The sequence below is a fragment of the Alosa sapidissima genome, chromosome 15, assembly GCF_018492685.1.
Source record: "Alosa sapidissima isolate fAloSap1 chromosome 15, fAloSap1.pri, whole genome shotgun sequence".
NCBI lineage: Eukaryota > Metazoa > Chordata > Actinopteri > Clupeiformes > Clupeidae > Alosa > Alosa sapidissima.
Genome location: NC_055971.1, coordinates 27,024,116 through 27,044,795, shown reverse-complemented (window position 1 = coordinate 27,044,795; position 20,680 = coordinate 27,024,116). Strand labels below are relative to the sequence as shown.

General features: G+C 43.1%; 1 protein-coding gene across 5 annotated transcripts; it reads left to right on the top strand.

The window, feature by feature from the left end:
• The first annotated feature begins 448 nt into the window (after positions 1-448).
• fxyd6 (FXYD domain containing ion transport regulator 6) lies at positions 449-20,194 on the top strand. Of its 5 annotated transcripts, none has more exons than XM_042064017.1 (9): positions 454-791; positions 11,621-11,674; positions 13,957-13,980; positions 14,283-14,318; positions 14,637-14,711; positions 15,545-15,581; positions 15,749-15,798; positions 17,284-17,322; positions 18,265-20,194. In XM_042064017.1, the coding sequence occupies exons 2-8, from the start codon at positions 11,626-11,628 to the stop codon at positions 17,310-17,312; spliced, it is 300 nt and encodes a 99-aa protein (XP_041919951.1). In that variant the 5' UTR covers positions 454-791; positions 11,621-11,625; the 3' UTR covers positions 17,313-17,322; positions 18,265-20,194. The 5 variants fall into 5 exon arrangements, with proteins under 5 accessions (XP_041919953.1, XP_041919951.1, XP_041919952.1 ...); XM_042064018.1 differs by lacking the exon at positions 454-791 and adding an exon at positions 6,889-6,921; XM_042064015.1 differs by lacking the exon at positions 454-791 and adding an exon at positions 8,984-9,175 and having other exon boundaries at positions 18,238-20,194.
• Positions 20,195-20,680: the final 486 nt, after the last annotated feature.

Genomic DNA, 20,680 nt, shown 5'->3' with positions numbered 1-20,680 from the left:
GGGGATCTCTTTCTCTCACTCACACATATGTGCACACACACCCCACACACACATGCACACTTATGCCTCCCCACACACACACACACACACACACACACACACACACACACACACACACACACACACACAGGGCAGCTGTCCTATTCCTCCCCATCTGTGAGGTCTAGGGTTCATCTCCTAAATGTTGTCAAAATGGTATTCTGTAACAGTTGCCCAGAAATGGGTCATGAAAGTTTACATAAAAAAATTGCCTACCAACTATAATATATATCTTTACATTATGCAAATAAAATGTTTTCCTTGAACGATTTCCTCTGTTTTTGTTTATGTATTATTCTTGAGAAGTATATGGTGGGTCTCAACATATCAGTAATTATGGCTCACAATCCCTGAGAAAGACCACCTTGACAAAATTGTCCTGTCCGTCAGTGAGATTGTGGGTGGTGGGCGCGGTAAACAGAGAGGGGAGAGCCATTTCGGTTAACAGCGACTGACAAGGTGTTGTAGGTAGGAAGAGCAAATCAACTCGGGAGACAGTGCGCGCGCTTCGAGACGGGTAGCATCACCGGGGATTGCGTGAAGGTCGATTCTTGTTGCTCTTTCTTCACTTGCTGTGGTTGTTGTGAGTGAAAGAGGAAAACAAATCAGATTCAAGACTTAGGCGGATGTGGAGCTCATGTGAGAAATAGAAAAAATACAAAAGAACCAAGACTTCACAGAGGGGGCCACATTGTTCCACGGCGCTGACTTACCAAGTGCCCTCGCCAACTCAACCAACGGAGGAAAAAAAGGTAATTTGACAAGTTGTATGCATTTTCACTCATTGTAGCTTCTGAGTGTATTTTTGCCCTATACAGCGACAAAGGCTTCATAAATGATGTCCTTCAAGAGGTTTTTGGAGATGGGTGGTGCGCCTCTGTGAAGAAGGATCGTTTGTCTTACCTTGGGTCGTATGAATCTCTGAACATAGACGCCTAAAACGTCGACATCTGTTCTCAAACTTACGGCACATTTAAATTTGTATTGGCTGATAAGAAGTCTTATGAAAGTTTTTGTGTGTGTGTGTGTGTAATTCTCGTTCTAATCTCAAACGAAGTTTGTGTTTCTTTCGGATAAATGGTTGTTCTGCGTGCCCTCAATCGATACCATTTTACTGGGACTAATTGCACCATAACGCATAAACTCCGTTCCAACTCTACAGTGTACATGATGCCTAGTGAGCATCTTCGAATAATATGGTGAAAGTGTGAGGGGCGTAGGCTAAATAGTATTGTTTATCTGTAGAGTAACGAGCACTTGAGCTGTTGGGAGGGTGTGTCCCCATGTATTATGAAGGTACTCAATAAGCAGTGCTGGCGTGATGAGCTACACATAACAAAAATGAAAGACGATGAAATATGTTAATATCACAAATGGCTGAGAAAAAGAATGGTAAATTTAACTAGTAGTCAGAATATTATATATCCTGGCTTCTCGACTTTGCATAAGACTAGTGAAGCAATGACACAGAACCATAGTATCTATGGCGGGTAAAAAGGCAGATTTGTCACTTGGCATGGTCGTCGCCATGAGGACAGCCCTGCGCTCGTGCACGGCAGTAGACATGCAGAGTAAATCCACAGGTAGTCGACACGGTAGTCAGACGGCACACTGTGATTTGAGTAAAGCTTTGCGCTTGTGTGTGGCTGTATTATATAGTTACAGTTCTGTAATAATGGGAAACAGACATCGACGTAGGATAATCCTTAACGCGCAACAGGTCCTTGTTTCATGCATTTGAAAACCTGGATATTGTTTGTTTGCATGGTGTAGGTTTCGTACAATTTCAACGTCAGTATTAAATGATGTTCAGTTGATTCTGTTGCACTCATCAACGTGCCATTTCCTCTCCATATTCTTTCATTGTCCTTTTAATTGGACAGTGTTTACTCCCGCCCTATAAGATGTGCGCGCAGACCCGCCGACGGCATTTTGGTACTTCCAATAGTAATCACCTGACGGAGACAGTTGCCATAGCGATATCTGGGCACCACGGGAGGGGACACGTCTGCCAGACCGCGCTCCGCTGAAAGCTTTGTTTTCATGGATACTTACTCTCATTGTACGGTGACAAGATGCAAGAATGGAGGCCACAGACCCCTCCACTGCCCCAATTAGGCGATAAAACCCATATACTCCACTCGTTCATGTTTATGCTGTTCACTCATATATTTCCTAAGTGAGCATAAATCACTCCATCAATGAGGCTGGGGTTTTTGCTCCATGTATGTAATGAACAGTGTGACCAGACTCCTGAAAGCCTGATTAATGTTCCTGGCACATACTGAGCCCAATATCCTGTTCTATTCTAGCCAATTAAAAGCCCAATGTTGCAAGAAGATTGGTGCCTGGCGATGATTAAAAAAATCAGGCTGAACTCCACCCACGTACAGTGGGCAGATTTATAACGACAAGTGTCATAAGTCTGAGCGCTGTGAAGCCTCGTAGCAATATTGACACACTTGGCAGCGTTTTAGTGTGTGCAGACAGAGTGTGAGTTTGTTTCTCTCCTCACTGTGCCTACAGTCCAGTCCTCTGATGAATTATGAATGAGCGGTGAAGGTGAGAATCACAGACCAGCCTGTCTGGGAGGAGTTTTTTTTTTATCCCCCTGTTTTGGTGTGTCTTTCTGAGTGAAACCTCAGGATGAGGAAGTGTCCCTGGTATCTAGGAGACAGGACAGTTAATGAAAAACAGCTAATAATCCAACATGCACAACAGCTCTCTCTCTCTCTCTCTCTCTCTCTCACACACACACACACACACAAACACACACACACACACACACACACACACACGAAGTTGCATGCAAACACAAACACAGGCACACATATGCATATTCACACATTCATGCACTCAAACAAAGACATGTACACACAGACATACACAAATAAATACATGCACATAAATCACGTAAACAGACACATCCCATGCACACACACACAAACACATTCTAATAGCAAACATTACCATCTTCCATGGCTGGTCACTCATCTATGACAATCAGTGTCCCTGGTATCTAGGAGACAGGACAGTTCATGAAAAACAGCTAATAATCCAACATGCACAACAGCTCTCTCTCTCTCTCTCTCTCTCTCTCTCTCTCACACACACACACACACACACACACACACACACACACACACACACACGAAGTTGCATGCAAACACAAACACAGGCACACATATGCATATTCACACATTCATGCACTCAAACAAAGACATGTACACACAGACATACACAAATAAATACATGCACATAAATCACGTAAACAGACACATCCCATGCACACACACACAAACACATTCTAATAGCAAACATTACCATCTTCCATGGCTGGTCACTCATCTATGACAATCAGGAGGGTGAATTGCTCTCTTTATAGGGGTTTATTTGTCACACCAAAGTGACTACAACAGTGAAAGACAGAGATAGAGAGACACCCTGTCCCACTTCTACCCTTGCAGTAATGTGTGTCAATCCATACACCAAATACAATCCCATGAGCCTTTGCATGTGTGGAGCCAAGCCCAGGGAGATCACCTCATATATATTCTCATGAGAGCATACGAGCAGCTCTACGAATGAGGGCACATCCGTGTTTGTATCGCTGCAGGTACGATTACACATTTATTTGGATGTTTGTTAACCTGGCCCTCTTTCAGGGAGATCTAGTCTGGAACATTCCTAACCGTTTCCCTCAGACAAGAAAAATGTTTGGCCAATCAGTGATGAGGGGAAGACAAAAACAAAACATATTGTGATAAACAGAAGCAGCAATCGAGAGTCACAAGACTATTCACTTTGTGAATGAGTTTGGATTTTTCCAGGCTAGATGTTTGTGCTTCCCACAGACACACATACATTCATGACCTTTTGCATATTTGTCATTTGATATCACTTTTTGCAGTGTATGAAGTGAATCCAGTGTTGTAGTTAAATTCTGTCAAAGTTTGTGCTCCGAATCATAGCTCTCTCCTGTTATTATTGTTCAGATTTTAGAAATACATAGTTTGCAGATGTACTTTGAGGAGCATTTTGGGTATACTCTAAGTATACTCTTTTGATCCTGTGAGGGAAATTTGGTCTCTGCATTTATCCCAACCCGTGAATTAGTGAAACACACACAGCACACAGTGAACACACAGTGAGGTGAAGCACACACTAATCCCGGCGCAGTGAGCTGCCTGCAACAACAGCGGCTCTCGGAGAGCAGTGAGGGGTTAGGTGCCTTGCTCAAGGGCACTTCAGCCGTTCCTACTGGTCGGGGTTCGAACCGGCAACCCTCCGGTTACAAGTCGAAGCCCTAACCAGTAGGCCACAGCTGCCCCCTCACTGCTGTGTAACTCCTGTTCAGTATAAACTCACTCACGGAACATGGCTCTCTCAGACCACGAGCTTGTGTTTTAATATTTATATAACATTTAATAGCCTTCCTTTATATTGCATACTGTTTGTATGTGCCATATATTCTGTCTTCACTCTGAGAGACAATGAATGACTGGAGCCAAATTCTTTGCATGTGTCTTTGTTTGCACATACAGTGCATATAGGCAGTACATCTGATTGTAGTCCAAACTCTTGTGAAGCTACAGGGCAGAGAAGGTCACGGCAGCTGGACTCAGAGCTCTAGAGAACAAATCTGACCGACTGAATTTAATGACATTTCACACAGGCCTGTTTTCATGTTATTGAGGGAGAACCTCTAGTTAATGTCTGGGGGCTGCTAATGACAGGATGTGGAGATCCCACAACCACCCCCCCACCACCCCCCATGCTGTCTGCTCATGGTGTTATCAAGGAGAAACGTTACTCCCCAAATGAGCATCATCTCGTACATATGTGCAGGGGACACTGACAGCTGTTGCTGTTATTCTGAGTTTGACTAAATGTCAGCTCCATGTTTTCATCATGCTGATTTGTGTCCTTCATGATGTCGGTAATGAGCGTGTGTGTTTTAGCGGTCACTAAAACCGCCCCCCCCCCTTCCTTTTCTCCTCTCCAGCTTCTTCCTGGCTGTGCCGTGGCCTGGCTGGCTGGCTAGCAGCTTAATTCTTTGACCTAACAATGCTGTAAGGAGAACCTAGTGCTTATCACAAACATATTAATTGGGACTCTTATTTTCGGTAAACATTTAATGCGCTGAAATCCTTTTAGTTGCGCGACAAATGTATTAATATATTCATATACAGACTTTATACTATTGTGTACTATGTTGTTGTTCTGTGGTTGTCTTGAAATTATGCGCAATAAATGCACAGCTTTTATTGCACACAGACTACTTTCCCATTAATTTCTAAAGCTTGTTCTTCATGCAGAAAATGCATCCCACTCTCGCCTGTCTTAACAATTCATTTCACCCGGTCTCTGCAGAAAGCTTTTAGCAGTGACCAGAGATAATGACTCCCGCACACTGAGAAAAACTGATCGGCTGTTCAAAGCTCCTTCAGATAAACTGCCAGGGCTTTGCCTGTAGTGAAACATGTCAATTTGGCAGAGAAACAAACAACACACTTAAAGAACACCCTAATGATGTCATCCTAAAGGTACAGGTTCAAAACGCTATCTCCAAAGTGATGTGTGTGTCTTGAAAATTGTGGTTGCAATTTCTCAAATTTAGTTGCTCTTAGGGCCCAAGTTCGGCGGCGATAGGTAGCGGGAATCTACGTCAAGGCAGGGATTCTGATGGGCGAGACCTCTCCAACGAGGTGAAATTGAATAAACCAATCACATGCAACCATAGTTCAATTCTGGTCTATCTATCTATCTTTTATTAATTAACTTTGGCCTGACTCTGCCCACTTTGTGCGTCTGACTTCACTCTGGCCATTGAACGCATCTGTTGGCAAAATATGCTGTCAAACTCGCATCCTTAGACTGTAGGAGCCATGTTGTGCTGATCACCAAAAATGTGATTAGGACTAGGGGTATAGCAGCTTTAACTTTGTGAAATTATACAGGAATTAGGGATGGAGTCTGATGTTTAATCATACAGGAACTTCAGTCATATGAGAGACATGGAGCAGGTGTGTGGTGGCACCCAGTGGGGTTGGACATTATGTTTGATGATGGCAAAGGAGCTACAGCTTTGTTGAAGTCCATGTGATTCAACCCTAGGAGTGTAGAATTCCTCACACACAAACAAAACAAAACACACTGTCCCGCTGGTACAGTGGGAGGATTTCTCTCACACTCTCAGTCCCTCCCTGTCTTCTCCTCCTCCACCTCCTCCGTCAGGCAGGGGCGGTGTACATGCATTATCCCAGCCCGTGCCGAGCCGAGCCAGTAACAAGATGAGGAAGGAGACGGAGGGACAGCATGACAGGGACACAGATGCTGCTGCTGAAGACTATGTGGGCATGTCGCCGTGCCAACAACATTGAGCCAAGCCCACTGACAACACACACACATGCACACACACACACACACACACACACACACACACACACACACACACACACACACAGACATCAAACACACACACATAAAACACCTGGCACCTGGCCATCTGCTCTGATGGTGTTTGTGTTGCGCCCTCAGGGACTGACTGGTGGAGGGGAACCGGGTGGGGTGGGCAGTTCAGGTCATCCATGATGCCATTTAGCCTCTGCTCTGGCTGCCTGTCGCACTGAATGACTGACTCCCTGGCTGCTTTCCAAACTCCATTACAGCAGTGCCAAGGGGATACAACTTCCCAGAAGTGCCCCCTGGCAAGGTAATCAAGCAGAGAGCCTAAAGCCCCACACTTCCTGATTCTCTCTCTCAATCTCTTTCTTTTTCTCTCTCTCTATCATTCTCTCTATCAATCCCTCAGCTCCAGTTTCCCAAGAATGGCTACGCTGTGGACACTTATCTCAGAAATTGAGTGGAAGTTCATTTAGGGTCATTTCCCAGTGTTCTCCTTTATCCAAAGTTATTACCCTTTCTCTGAGTTGTAGGACTACAATGTGCTACATTGAACCGGTGGCTTTGTCTGGATGGGAGATTTAATTTTTCCCAGAATAAGCTCTAGATAGATAGATAATGATAGATAGCTGTAGTAGATAGAAAGTTATGGATCTGACATACAATAGATAGATAGATAGATAGATAGATAGATAGATAGATAGATAGTTAGATAGATAGATAGATAGATAGATAGATAGATGGATAGATGGATAGATGGATAGATAGATCGATAAATAGTTAGATAGTTAGTCAGGCAGACAGAAAATACAGACAGACACACAGACAGACAGAAATGGAACAGTTGGTTGTAGCTACAGACAGACAGAAATGGAACAGTTGGTTGTAGCTATAGACAGACAGAAATGGAACAGTTGGTTGTAGCTACAGACAAACACAGAAATGGAACAGTTGGTTGTAGCTACAGACAGACACAGAAATGGAACAGTTGGTTGGCTAGCTCTAGCTCTGTGGCAGTGACCCTTTGGGAGCTGGTCCTGAAGGACGGTGCTGGAGAGAGTGGGAGGGGTCTAGAGAAATGAGGACGACCCAGTTTAGAGCTGTGGCGAGGACTGGGACAGAGACACAGTGTGTGTGTGTGTGTGTGTGTGTGTGTGTGTGAGAGAGAGAGAGAGCAGGAATGATCATGAACACACATGCTCTCTCTTTCTCTCTCTCTCTCACACACACACATCGTGTCCTTTAGCAGCCTACTACTGTCTTCTTTTCCCTTTCTGTCAGTGTAAGATTTCCTTGTGTGAGTATTTATTTGAACTAAGAGTGTATTTATTTCAACTAAGAGAGTATTTATTTGAAAACCTCTGAAAATCTCTCCCCAATCAGTCCTGCAAGCTCAATCTTTTAAGATTTAAGATTAGTCTGTGGAGTCTGTTCTGTATTTTTTACTGCACAAGAGGCATGATCAACGGGCAGTTCAAATGACTCTGTACACAATTTGATAGTCCTTCAACCAATCAGACCAACGACCCGGGTGTGCCAGGTGGATAAGCCAGTTTGTGATTGGTCCCCGCAAAATTGTAATGGAAGCAGGAGCGAAAGATGTACAGGTTTCCAGCCTGAGCTGCAGGGCGAAATAAAATCACCGGCAGATGGGGCTAGGTTTACCTAGCACTAAGCCAGATGTACTAGGTTATTCCTTTGCATTCCTTTTGTCTGTCATATTTTCTTTCTTTAGTTTTCTTTTGCTCTCTCTCTCTCTCTCTCTCTCTCTCTCTCTCTCTGTGTGTGTGTGTGTGATCAGCATGAACTCAAAAGATGCTCATCCACTTGATTGAATAAACCAATTATATCAGGTCTGAAAGAAGAGAATCACTATGGCAGATTGAAACAAAATAAAGATACAATTGTCATATATAATCTGAAGGCACAACTACAGTACTTATAGTCATAATAGTATTTGTGTTTGTAAAGTGTAACATCTGAAGCAGCACTCCAGATTTTAGATGCCACCACCCTGAACAAACTGTGTTAGCTCTATATGTTCTGTTCTCCTCCAGACTGAGGCATTCTCTTATCCAGCTCTCTTGGCCAGACTCAGGTGCCCTCTTGGTGGGTGTTTCCTGGTCAGTGAGCATCACTGACACTGCTTCTGTTGGAGGCTTTTCACTTGACACATGGTTTCATCGCTCTCTCTAAAGGCATCCGTCGTCAGCCCAGTGCATTGATATGGACTAGATTGGGTCATTGCATCACAGTTGCTCAAACAGACATCCATGGGTGTGGTGGGAACGCCACCTGTTACTGATTGGCTGTGTTTGTTACATGTTGTTTATCCAACCAGGGCTATGGACCCTTTCAACAAGGTAAACACAAACAATGCTTGAACATTCTATTTGGGCCCCAATCTACTTCCTCTGCATTAAGATAACATATGGAATGTTAAAAAGGAAGCCTTGTGGGGCCAACTATGATGCTGATAATGGAACTCTCTTGAAAGGGTCCATATAAAACAGAGGGGTTTCCCCCCCTTTTTTTTCATTGCCCACACAAAATTGAGCGCTAGTGGATTGTGAGGATATTTACTGAACTTGCTATTGCTGTAAGTTCTATTTGAGAATGCGCTTCCTGATCGATGACAGGTGCTGTTGGGGCTGTTGTCTTTTTGCTTGACACATGGTAGCATCACCTCCCTCCTTAACTCCCTGCCCTGAATGGGTAGGCACTGCCAAGTGTAAGCCTGTGCCACCTGACAGACTCGACAGGATGAGACTGCTGCCATCTGCCAACGCTGGCTGCCCGAGTATCCAGTCTGTTGTGGAAGATTAGCTCCTAGCATTATTGATTAAGCATCCTCAGGATGCTGCTCTGTATTGATTGAAGTGTTTGTGTTTGTGTGTGTGTGTGTGTACTAAGAGGAATCAGAAAGCTTTTTGGAGGCCTGCAGATTGACAAGTGTTTCTCTCCAGGCACTGACAGGATGAAGTCAAGCCTATTGATGGAGATTAAGTTACTTTTTGCACATCGCCTGTGGCTTCTTGTCAGACCAATGCTATTGTCATTTATGCTTGAACAACAAGGTGAGAGACGACGTGTGTGAGGTTGTGTGTTGGTCTGCACATTGTATTTGGAGGAACAGTGGGAGCGTTGCTAAGTGGTTTGGATTCTAGACCCGCAACCTGCCCCTTTACTTTAAATAAGTTTGTTTAGATAGAGAAGTGACTAAATGCTGTCATACACACACACACACATACACAGAGAGAGAGAGAGAGAGAGAGACACGCACACACACACAGAGAGAGAGAGAGACAGAGAGAGAGAGAGAGAGAGACAAAAAATCATGATTATTGATTTAACAAAACCTTTAAATTTACCATATAAAACAAGCAAACATGAATGTCTTAATATTTATCCATGTATTATACCAATATGTCAGTAACCTCAGAGAATGATCCTTCAGAAACAGCTGTGACTACTATACATGTACAATCTAATTAAACCAACAAAACCAACATTGTGGCATGTTCAGTGGAAATCCATTATCTCACTTGTTTGTTTTTTTTATTTTGGAAGGCTGCAAATTGGTCCATGACTCAGAAAGTCATTATCAGTCCCTGAGTCATGTTCAGTGATTCTAGCCATCATTCCATTGCAAACAGGGGGGGAGTCTGCTCCATGCCTCCCTGTGTTGGAGTGAGGGTGTACTTATCCACACACTAATGGAAGCCATTGTTAAAAGATTACTGTAGCCTACTCCCCTGCTGATGGATATCAGTCTCTCTCTCTATCTCTCTCTCTCTCTCTCTCTCTCTCCGTTGATCTGTTTAGACTTTTGTGATAAAATATCTGCATCTGTAGTTGTCCACAGTCAAAGGGTAATTTACTGTAACAGTCATGCATCACTTTCTTGTGGGAGGACTGTGGTTGCAATCAGAACCCTGTCATACAGTCACATGCTTGGCTATAGGGAATGGTCATAAGATCACCACACACAATTATGCCTGTTCTTATTTTGTTTTGTCTGAATTATCTGATACGGCTTCATTTGGGACGTGATTATGGGGTGTGTTTCAACAGATACAGTGTGTGTGTGTGTGTGGGGGGGGGGTGCCTATGCACTCAATTGGATAGACCTAATCAATCAGAGCAACAAAACAGCCTGTGAATCCTGTAGAAAAAACATCAACCCATCCTTCTTCTGCCTTAACACTGTTTTCTGGTTGTTTTTTTAAAGTTATTGCGCTGTTAATATATCTTGTTTTTTTGCAAATAAAATCAACCGAAGTGCACTCAGGTGACGTGATAGACGAGGTACCATTGCTCATTGGGAGAGAGAGAGAGAGAGAGAGATCAGTATCAGTAGGGTACATGCGTATCCATCATCATACAAAGCCCGCCCAAACATTCATACCACTCTGGTTCAGGCATAGTTGTTCCACAACTTTTGTGGACGGTGTTCAATTCGGGCTGGTTACCAGGCTAAATTAGCGCACTTATTTTTATTTAGATTATTCATAATTCATATCTGAATCATGGCTTGATAGTTCACAAACTTCAGTAATGACAAACTTTATGTCTGTGTGTATGTGTTGATTTGCAAGTTTTGTGTATGTGCGTTTATCATTATTCACACGTGTGTTGTTTGGGGGGTGATTTTATGCATTTGGTATGTGTGTATTTTGTGTCAACATGGCCACTGCATACATGGAAGTCGGCCAAGCCTCTATCAGCTCCAGTATAATGTAGCATACTGTAGTGTAGTAGTAGAGTAGAAGGTTAGAGCCTTTCAAGGGCATAACCAGAATACAGGCTTCCAAGGACACTACCAGGCTACAGCCTTCCAAGGGCATAACCAGAATACAGGCTTCCAAGGACACTACCAGGCTGTACCAGGCCTTTCCCTTGGTGGTCGTACAGCTCACTGCAGACAGAGGATTTTCAGGTCAAATAAAAGTCATCCTGTGAAGCTAGGGTGAAGCCCACTGATAGTATCCAAATACTGCATCATATCATATTTTGGCACAGAAAGGCATAGGTGTATATGCACAGAAAGAGTTTGTGTTTGTTTGTGTTGTATGTCATATATTTTTCTGATTGAAGTGGTACGCGTGTACCCTACTGACACTGATCTCTCCCTCATTCTTTCTCTCTCTCATTCTTTCTCTCTCTCTTTCTGCAGTTGCCATGGAAACTGTTCTGCTCTTCGTCTTTTCGTTCCTGGTCTCTGTAGCTGGTAAGTCACCCCCCTCCCCAACACATACACACACAAACACACCCACATTAAAACTCAAACAAACACATACTACACACAGACTCTCTCTCTCTCTGTCACATGCTCACACATACACACAACTCAAACTCTCACACACACAAGCTCTCTTACTCACACACACTCACACTTTAAACAAACAAACAAAACACATACCACACACAAACACATATTATCTCTCCCTCTCTCTGTCACTCACTCACTCACTCACTCACTCACTCACTCACACACACACACACATACACACACATTCAGGCCCCCCACTGTCCCTGTTGGGACCGTGTTCAGACAGGCAGTGGAGGGGAGAGGCTCGGTGGCAGCCTCCAGAAGAGCCATGGAGAGGAGAGGAGAGGAGATTGCTTTTGATGTGAGACACACCAGCCCTTGTGTACTGTGTACTGATATGGTTATGGTATTTAGCAGACACTTTTGTCCAAAGTGACATACAAATAACAACAATACAATAGTTACATTTAACAGTAAGCAATTTAAAAAAGTTGATAAGACTACACCAAGGAGAACAACAATGTCAATTCAATCAATAGCCTAGTAAAATAAATAAATACTATAATATACAAACCATAACTCATAAGAAATGCTTAATAAACTAAGCGCATGTTGAACAGATACAGTATGCCTTTAGACCCCTCTTGAAAGACCCAAAACTATCACAGGAATGGAGAACACTGGGCAATTCATTCCACCAACAAGGAACCGCTGAAGAAAAGAGTCTTGAATTTGATCTAGCATTTATGGCTGGACAACACAACACGCTATACATCTTGATCATTAAATTAAGAGAGCAGGGAGCAGATCCAGTCAGTGTCCTATAGACCCTTTCAACAACAAAAACAAAAACAATGCTTGAACGTTCTATTTGGGCCCCAATCTACTTCCTCTGCATTAAGATAACATATGGAATGTTAAAACGGAAGCCTTGTGGGGCCAACTATGATGCTGATAATGGAACCCTCTTGAAAGGGTCCATAGGCCAAAGTGAGAGATTTAAATGTAATTCTGGCCACTATAGGGAGCCAGTGGAGAGTAACTAGGAGAGGAGTTAAGTGTGCCCTCTTTTGGCTGACTGAAGACCAGGTGTGCAGATATGAAGACACAGACAGACAGACAGACAAAATGCAAGACAGACTTATTTGAAGTCGTTCAATATATTCCATATGTGCTTGTACTTACTTCAATGTCAATTTGACAAAAGACAAGTGGAAACTGAAATAAGACTAAAAAAAAAAACACCTTGCAAGTATTTACTGACATTTAACGTGTTTTATCTCTCTTTTTGTTTTCAGTTTTACACACACACACTTTCTCTTTTATTGACATTCTTTGCACGTCTCACCCTCTGCGTTGGTGTTTATTTTCCCTCCTCTCTCTCTCTCTATGTCTCTCTCTCGTCTGTTACCCTGAGTGTGGGTTGTGTGCCATAACCTTTTCCTAATCTCAGCCTCATCTTCCATCTCAGTATTCCTCTCTTGTTCTCCAACACCTGTGTTTGTCCATCATCTTTCTCTCTCCTCTGAAACCCCTTGTTCTCGTTCTCTCACTCTCTCTCTCTCTCTCTCCAGTCCTTTCTTCTCTTCAACCCTCCTCCAAAAGTCCTGTTCTGTCCATCATCTTGATTTCCTCTTCTTCTCCTCTTTTCTGAAACACCTGTTTTTTTTTTTTTGTAGCCATGTCTTTCCTTTTCTCTCGTCTTCTCTCTATCCCTCCATCCTGCTCTCCCTTCTGCATGAACGGCTGGCAGAGTCTTATCAAGTATGAGAGTAGGAGTATCTGTGGGAATTGCTGTCTCTCGGCCTCCCATCACACACACTCTCTCGGCTGGGTTTAGTACACAGACTCAGACTCGAGCAGTCTGAGGAGACTGTGTTTATAAAGAGTGAGCCTCAGTGGCTACAGTATTGATGAGCTCATGTACTTGACAGAGTAGTGGGATTGGGATGTAAAGAGCCGTTTATGTGGACACGGGAGGTGTAATGTGGGTCAGATATTCAGATAAGTGACCATCTGTCCATATAGTCATAAAGGAGGGTAATTTGACAGGTGTCAGGTGTTGACCGAGAGCATTGAGGGTACTACAGGTGTGGGTCAGATTCAATTCGATTTTGGGTTGGTTCTTTTGTGTGTTTAACTGAAGTTCTGCTCCCTCCCTCTCTCTCAGACTAACTATATCACCTTGCCTTTCTCCTGTGTTTCCTTATTCTCTGTCTGTCTCTCTCTACTGTGCTAAGCTTTGTCAGACCCTAGTGTTCAGGGTAAGTGCCTTCTCTTTGTACCTTATCTCCTTTATGAACCGCCTCCCTCTGAATATATTTCACACACGTCCCAGATGGCAGCAGACACAGGATTTCACAGGGTCTTGTAGGATTTGATTTTTTGTCTTGGAAGTCAATGAAAAACCGCTCTATAGTCAGACAAGATCAATAGCATACCATGTAAATGAACCCACAAGAGATACTACATTGATTTATTCATTTGCTGCTTAAACTAACAGTGTTTACCATTTACTAAAGTCCATAACCTATTCACCTGCTTCCCCTATATGTATTCCACTCAGATGGCAAGGAGAAAAAGATGGATCCATTTGATTATGGTAAGATATCTTCAAATACCATTTTTAACAGTGCTGACACAGCTTACTCTTCGCACCTGGCATTTTAAATCAGTGTAAGAAGTATTATATACATGCGTGAGCGTATGTGTGTGTATATATATATAATATGTGTGTGTGTGTTTTAAGTCTCTATATTGGTTATATTGCTGTTTTTTTTTTCTTCATTTGTTGAACCTGTCTCCTGGAATGTTGTAACAAGTAAATGTCCCCGGTATGGGATTAAATAAAGTCTTTTCTCATCCTATCTTATCTTAAAATGATGTGCATTGTGTCCGTACTCCAATATTGTGGTTGTAGACTATGAGAGCCTGAGGATTGGCGGTCTGGCGTTTGCAGTCGTGCTCTTTCTTCTGGGGGTTCTTCTTATTCTGAGTAAGATACAATTCATTTATCCACTCTGTGACACCATGACCTTAACACACTGCAGTGCATGTTGGGGGGGGGGCAGCCGTGGCCTACTGGTTAGGGGTTCAGATTTGTGATCGGAGGGTTGCCGGTTCGAACCCCCACCAGTAGGAATGGCTGAAGTGCCCTTGAGCAAGGCACCTAACCCCTCACTGCTCCACGAGCGCCACTGTAGCAGACATTGTGTGTTCACTTTGTGCTTAGTGTGTTTCACAGATTTACAGATTGGGATAAATGCAGAGACCAAATTTTGCTCACAGGATCAAAAGAGTATATATATATATATATACTTTTGCATTACTTTTATTGCATATACAGACTATTACTATTATTACTATTATTGCATATACATATAGAATGTGTGTGTGTAATATACTGCAGTGCATATACAGAATTAAGCATATAGAATGTGTGTGTAACATGCAGTGCATATACAGAATTATATAGAATGTGTGTGTAACATGCAGTGCATATACAGAATTAAGCATATAGAATGTGTGTGTTTAACACACTGCAGTGCATATACAGAATTAAGCATATAGAATGTGTGTGTAACATGCAGTGCATATACAGAATTAAGCATATAGAATGTGTGTGTTTAACACACTACAGTGCATATACAGAATTAAGCATATAAAATGTGTGTGTTTAACATAATGCAGTGCATATACAGAATTAAGCATATAGAATGTGTGTGTTTGTGGTTGACCCTAGTGCCCCTCCTCATTTCTCTCTATCTCTTCCTTTCACTTTCTCATTTACTGTGTGTGTGTGTGTGTGTGTCTGTCGGTCGGTCCCAGGTCGGAGGTGTGACTGCAGCATTAACCAGAAGACCAGGTACACTCAATGGATTTTAAATAGATAACATTAAAGGGCTCACAGTGAAGGGCACCCATTGTATTTTCACATACACACACATATCTCACTTCTCTCTCACACACACACACACACACATAGACACACGCCTCTTCTAATGCACACTGCTTCTCTCCTGTGGGTTTCAGGGCACCTGGAGATGAGGAGGCGCAGGCTGAGAACCTCATCACCTCCAAGGGTGAGACCCCCAACCAACACCCCCCTGCCTGAATCCTAATCTGAACCCGGTCTGCTGGAAACCTAGTCTGCCTGAATCCTAATCTACCTGAACCCCTAGTTTGTTGGAACCCCTAATCTGATTGAAGCCCTAGTTTGCCTGAACCCCTAATCTGCATGAAGCCCTAGTCTGCCTGAACCCCTAGTCTACCTGGGCCCACAGAACAACTCATCACAGGACAGAAGGGCCAGGCTGTTGATGACGTGTTGTTTTGCTAATTCTCCTTATGCATGAGCAGCACTTTAGAACTTCCGCACTATAACAATATAAACTAGCTCATACGTTTCCAGAGGAATGTCAGCTGTGCTGTGGCGGAATCTTCAGCTTTTTGAGGTAGCCTACCACAGGTAGATTAAGTGACAGAACAGGCTAGTTATAGTAAATAGATATAGATACAATATAGTATTTAGTTTAGAGTTAAAACTGTTATATTTGTCTCATAGCAGTAATCAAATGAAAAAACTAATTTGATTTCAGTGTCGCAAAGGGAATGAAGAGCCAGACTGGTGAGGAAGCAGGCTGTTGGTCCTATATGTGCGGGTTCAAATTGACTGAGATTTAGCACACACTGTTATCCAAAGTGACAAAGACTCGCGGCAGCGGGAATCAAACCCGGGCCGAACGTTTGTCAGTTGGTGCTACTCTGCCGTTTGGTGAGCTATGACAAGGTTGTCTTTCTTTATTCACAGTCCATTTTGTCCGTAGTTGGTCGTCGTCGGAGAGAATATGAAAGCTTAAGGCCCATTCACACCAAGAACGATAACGATAACTATAACTACAGCCATAGCGATAAAAGCGTTCACACTGAACAACGATAAACAAAGTATCTCATTGTGTTAATAAATGTGAGGGCTAAAATTCGATGGGTTCTGATTGGCTGTTAGCATTTTATCGTTGTGAAAATCGCTCTGAAAGTGATCCCCAACGATATCGTTCTTCATGACGTTATTGTTATAGTTTATGTGTGAACGTCGTCATTCATATTAACGAGAACGATATTTATTTATAGTTATCGTTATTGGTGTGAATGGGCCTTTATGGTCAAACTGAATTTAGCGAATGAGGCAGCAGTGCTCCGCTCACCACGCTGAAATTTAAACGATTTCTTCATCCCCTCGTTCACTTATTTAACCCTTAAAGGTGTAGGTTTTTGAACGTTCTAAGTTCCGCAACAATTGAAGGTTCTAAAATTCTATGTTGAATTCAATGAACCCAGATATTCTTTAGAATGTTAATTTCCCAACATTCCCGTCACACCGGTGTGACTGTACTCCTTTAAGGGTTAATGACCACAGCTGACGTTCCGCCGAAAATGTACAAGCTGGCTTATATCTGTTGCAGAAGTTCTTCAGAGTGCTCTGTGCATAAAAGCCCAACTGAGTGTCTAGCTCGATCAGGGTCTGAACTGTTAATATTGATCTTCTCCTTGTTTGTGTTCACTCACAGCCAAAGAGGCTCCAAAGGCTGAAAACTGAAGTTTTACTGGTGAGACTGAGCTCTTCATCACAGCATCTTTCTGCACCATACGAGACTCATTACTGATATCTGATTATACTGTAATATAATTACAGTATAATCAGACAATTACTGTACATGTAGAAGTTCATGCACAGATATTGTTTTGGTAAAATTACACATGTTCCCTGTTTGAAGGTTGCTTTAAACTAAGCCATAATGCACTGGAATCCATTTTCACACACATTTCATGGATTTAATGAGATTAGCTTGTATGACTTTTATACATTTCCTCCAAAACACACACAAACATGGCACACACACACAAATATATATTCACATAATTCACTGAAATACATCTCACAACACTCACAGGCACATCTAACATGCGCGCGCACACACACACACACACACACACAGACGCGCACACACACACACGCACACACACACAAATGCACAGACACGCCCGCACACACACACACAGACGGCAAGAGCGAGAGAGTCATAGGGATAATGACCATGTGGAATTGATCTTGTGCCTTTTCAGTAATTGCCTTGACTGGGGCTGGCATAAAATAGGGGGTGAGCTTATTATCAGGTTACATTTCCTCAGCATACAGTCTGACACAGCCGCCGATCAACAGATAGGCAGAGTCATGACGATGGCAATCAGATGGCATCGAAAGCGTACTGCCAGACAGAGGGAACACACACACACACACACACACACACACACACACACACACACACACACACACGCCACCAGACTGAGTAGGCAGACCCTTCTCTTTTGTTTAGCTATAATTCTCTGTTCATATTAAAATATGATATTAAAATCAGAATATTAGAAAATGCTACCTGCTCTTTGTGCAGTAGCAGAGGTCTGCATGCCTTTTGAGTGTGGTTACATGTGTGGATGACTATAGCACCCGCGTCTGACAACAGGCCTTCCGTTTCTGCCCAACCCCTCAGTCCCGTTGTCTGCTGGACCCGCTAGCCACAGAATCACTGAAGACGATGACAACGCCTATGAAGACCGAACATAGTCCTTCACAGAAGAGCAAGAGTGGGAGTGGCTCAGCGGGGGTTGTGTGGGAGGGGGGGGGCGGGAGGGAGTGGGGGTGGGGGGTGGTTCTGGTCCTGGTTGGAAAGGTCAGGGATTAGGGCTCTGTAAAACATTTTGAGACAATATCTATTGTCAATGGCACTAGAAGCTACATAAAATGAATCAAATTGAATAGAGTTGTATTGAATTGAACTGGGAGCGGGTTGTTCTAGGAGAACAGCTGACTCGGAAACAGATCTTCACCAGCTGTGGAGCGGATCCGGTTCTGACATCAGCTGCTCCCTGGGGGAGGTTTTGTACATACTGTAGAACATTTAGGGTTTCTGATCACGCATCTGGTGCCTGTGGTCTTTCTTCTTCCCATACGTGCCCTGTTAGCGCAATGTCCGTCTCGGCTACGCTCTCTTAGCTAGTGCCATGTTACCAGGTTTGCCTTCCACACCTTGTCCTCTCCAACCTCCTCAATCCTGTCCTGGTCCCATACTGCCCCCTGGAGGTCAGTGGTGTCTCTCCTGCCTCTCCTGTTTAAGACTTTAGTTGTAAAGAGCCTTGTCTTCTATTAGAGCTGTTACTGTTCAAGACAAAGTAGTTGCCCTGATGATTTGTGTTCCTTGTTTTCATCTTATAGATTATATATAAAATATAACACTCACATGTACGTAGGTATATATTACATCTCTATCTTATACAGATACACAGGTATATTATATTTAAGTTGTGTGAGTGTGGGTGCTTTAGCTATGGGTGTGTGTGTGTGTGTGTGTGTGTGTGTGTGCGCGCGCATGTGTGAGTGCGTGCAGGTTAAGTAGTGTATGTACCTTAAACAGGACAATCTAACAACCATAATTTCCAGACCAAGCACAAAAAAAGCATATGACCACTAACAACACTGTAAAGTTATGAGGAGGCGGTCGCATGCGAGGTCCCCATCCGTTTCAGCTTGATCACTGCCCAGTGGTGCCCTCTGACTAGTCCGCCCCGTCTGACCCGGGTAACAGGCCCCTCAACCAGCTCAGTGTCCACTGCCTCCCAGCCTGAGAGAACTGGTCCAGAATCTATGAACCCTGAGAACAAGAACCACCGACATCCAATGAGAACCACTGAGCGGCCTGACCAAACAAGGTTGGGATGAAAAAGGCGCTGATCGATGGGTGGAGAGAGAAAGATTGGTTAAAACGACCCGTTTTAACTGAGCCCACAGTTCGGCACCAGATCAGCGCCTGGTTCGGTCCAGAGTCCAGCGCAACCAGGGGGAAAGGGCGGGGGTCTTAGGAGCGTCACGTTCACTACACCACTATCGTGCCGATAAACCTGCTCGTCTTTTTTCTTTACTCTTATTTGCATGTAGCCAAAGCTGTCACCAAACCACAAAGACAAAAAGCAGCTGAATACCATTTCCATTAAGACATATAGAGATACGACCACTGCTGCAATATCTATTTCGATCTTCCAGCACGGTTATATCTGTGGGTTTTCGGTAAAACAGGTCAGATTCACCTATCGATGCATTGCAATGTGTGTATCTGTTTGTTTGTTTGTGTCTGTGTGCTTTCACACTTTGCATACTAAACACACAAGTGCTGTAGTTATATTGTCAATGAACTTGTAACGTGAGAAATATCATCATAACTGTTTATTGCCGCGTCAGTTACGACTTGTGTCACTCCGTCAAATATCCAGTCTTGTTAAGTACATATGAGTAGTTCTTTAAAAAAAAAAAAATACAATTTTGAAAAGGCAATGTTTTCCATTTTCTCTGTGCAGATGTACTGTATAGCAGCCTTTTGTGCTTTTGAAGAACAAATAAAGAGTAAGTCTAACACAAACAAAAACAAATCTTGTGTTTACCGGTTTCATTTCAGAACAGCATGCTGCAGTTTGCTTGTCCAAGCTGTATTTATGTATTGCATCAGTTTCATTTCAGTCATCAATGAAACTGCAACAGAGGGTCAGATTGAAGCCTCTCAAGCTCAACACAACTTGATATTACATACAATACAACTTGAATTTCCCCTTGGGGATCAATAAAGTATCTATCTATCTTTAACCAGCATGTAGGCAGTCATGGCACCACAGACCACCAGGCTATTAGTTAAGCCATAAACTTCATTACCGACCACCACCACTGAGACGCTAACTAAACTTCTATCAGGGTTCCTAATTTTACAGGATTTTTCAAGGACTGTAAATAATAATTTATAGCATATAAGTGTGTGCTTGTCCACAGATTGTGCCTCTTTACAGTAATTTACAGTGTATTAGCCGCGTTGTGTATACATCACAGGACAATGTGTAATGCAAATGAATGTATTAACCGCACCT

Excerpts from the sequence above, each read along its gene's own strand:
- fxyd6 (XM_042064015.1), top strand. The coding sequence starts at position 9,118 with ATGGTAGCATCACCTCCCTCCTTAACTCCCTGCCCTGAATGGGTAGGC. Across the intron at positions 15,582-15,748 it reads AGCATTAACCAGAAGACCAG|GGCACCTGGAGATGAGGAGG; the intron begins GTACACTCAATG and ends TGTGGGTTTCAG. Across the intron at positions 15,799-17,283 it reads GAACCTCATCACCTCCAAGG|CCAAAGAGGCTCCAAAGGCT; the intron begins GTGAGACCCCCA and ends GTTCACTCACAG.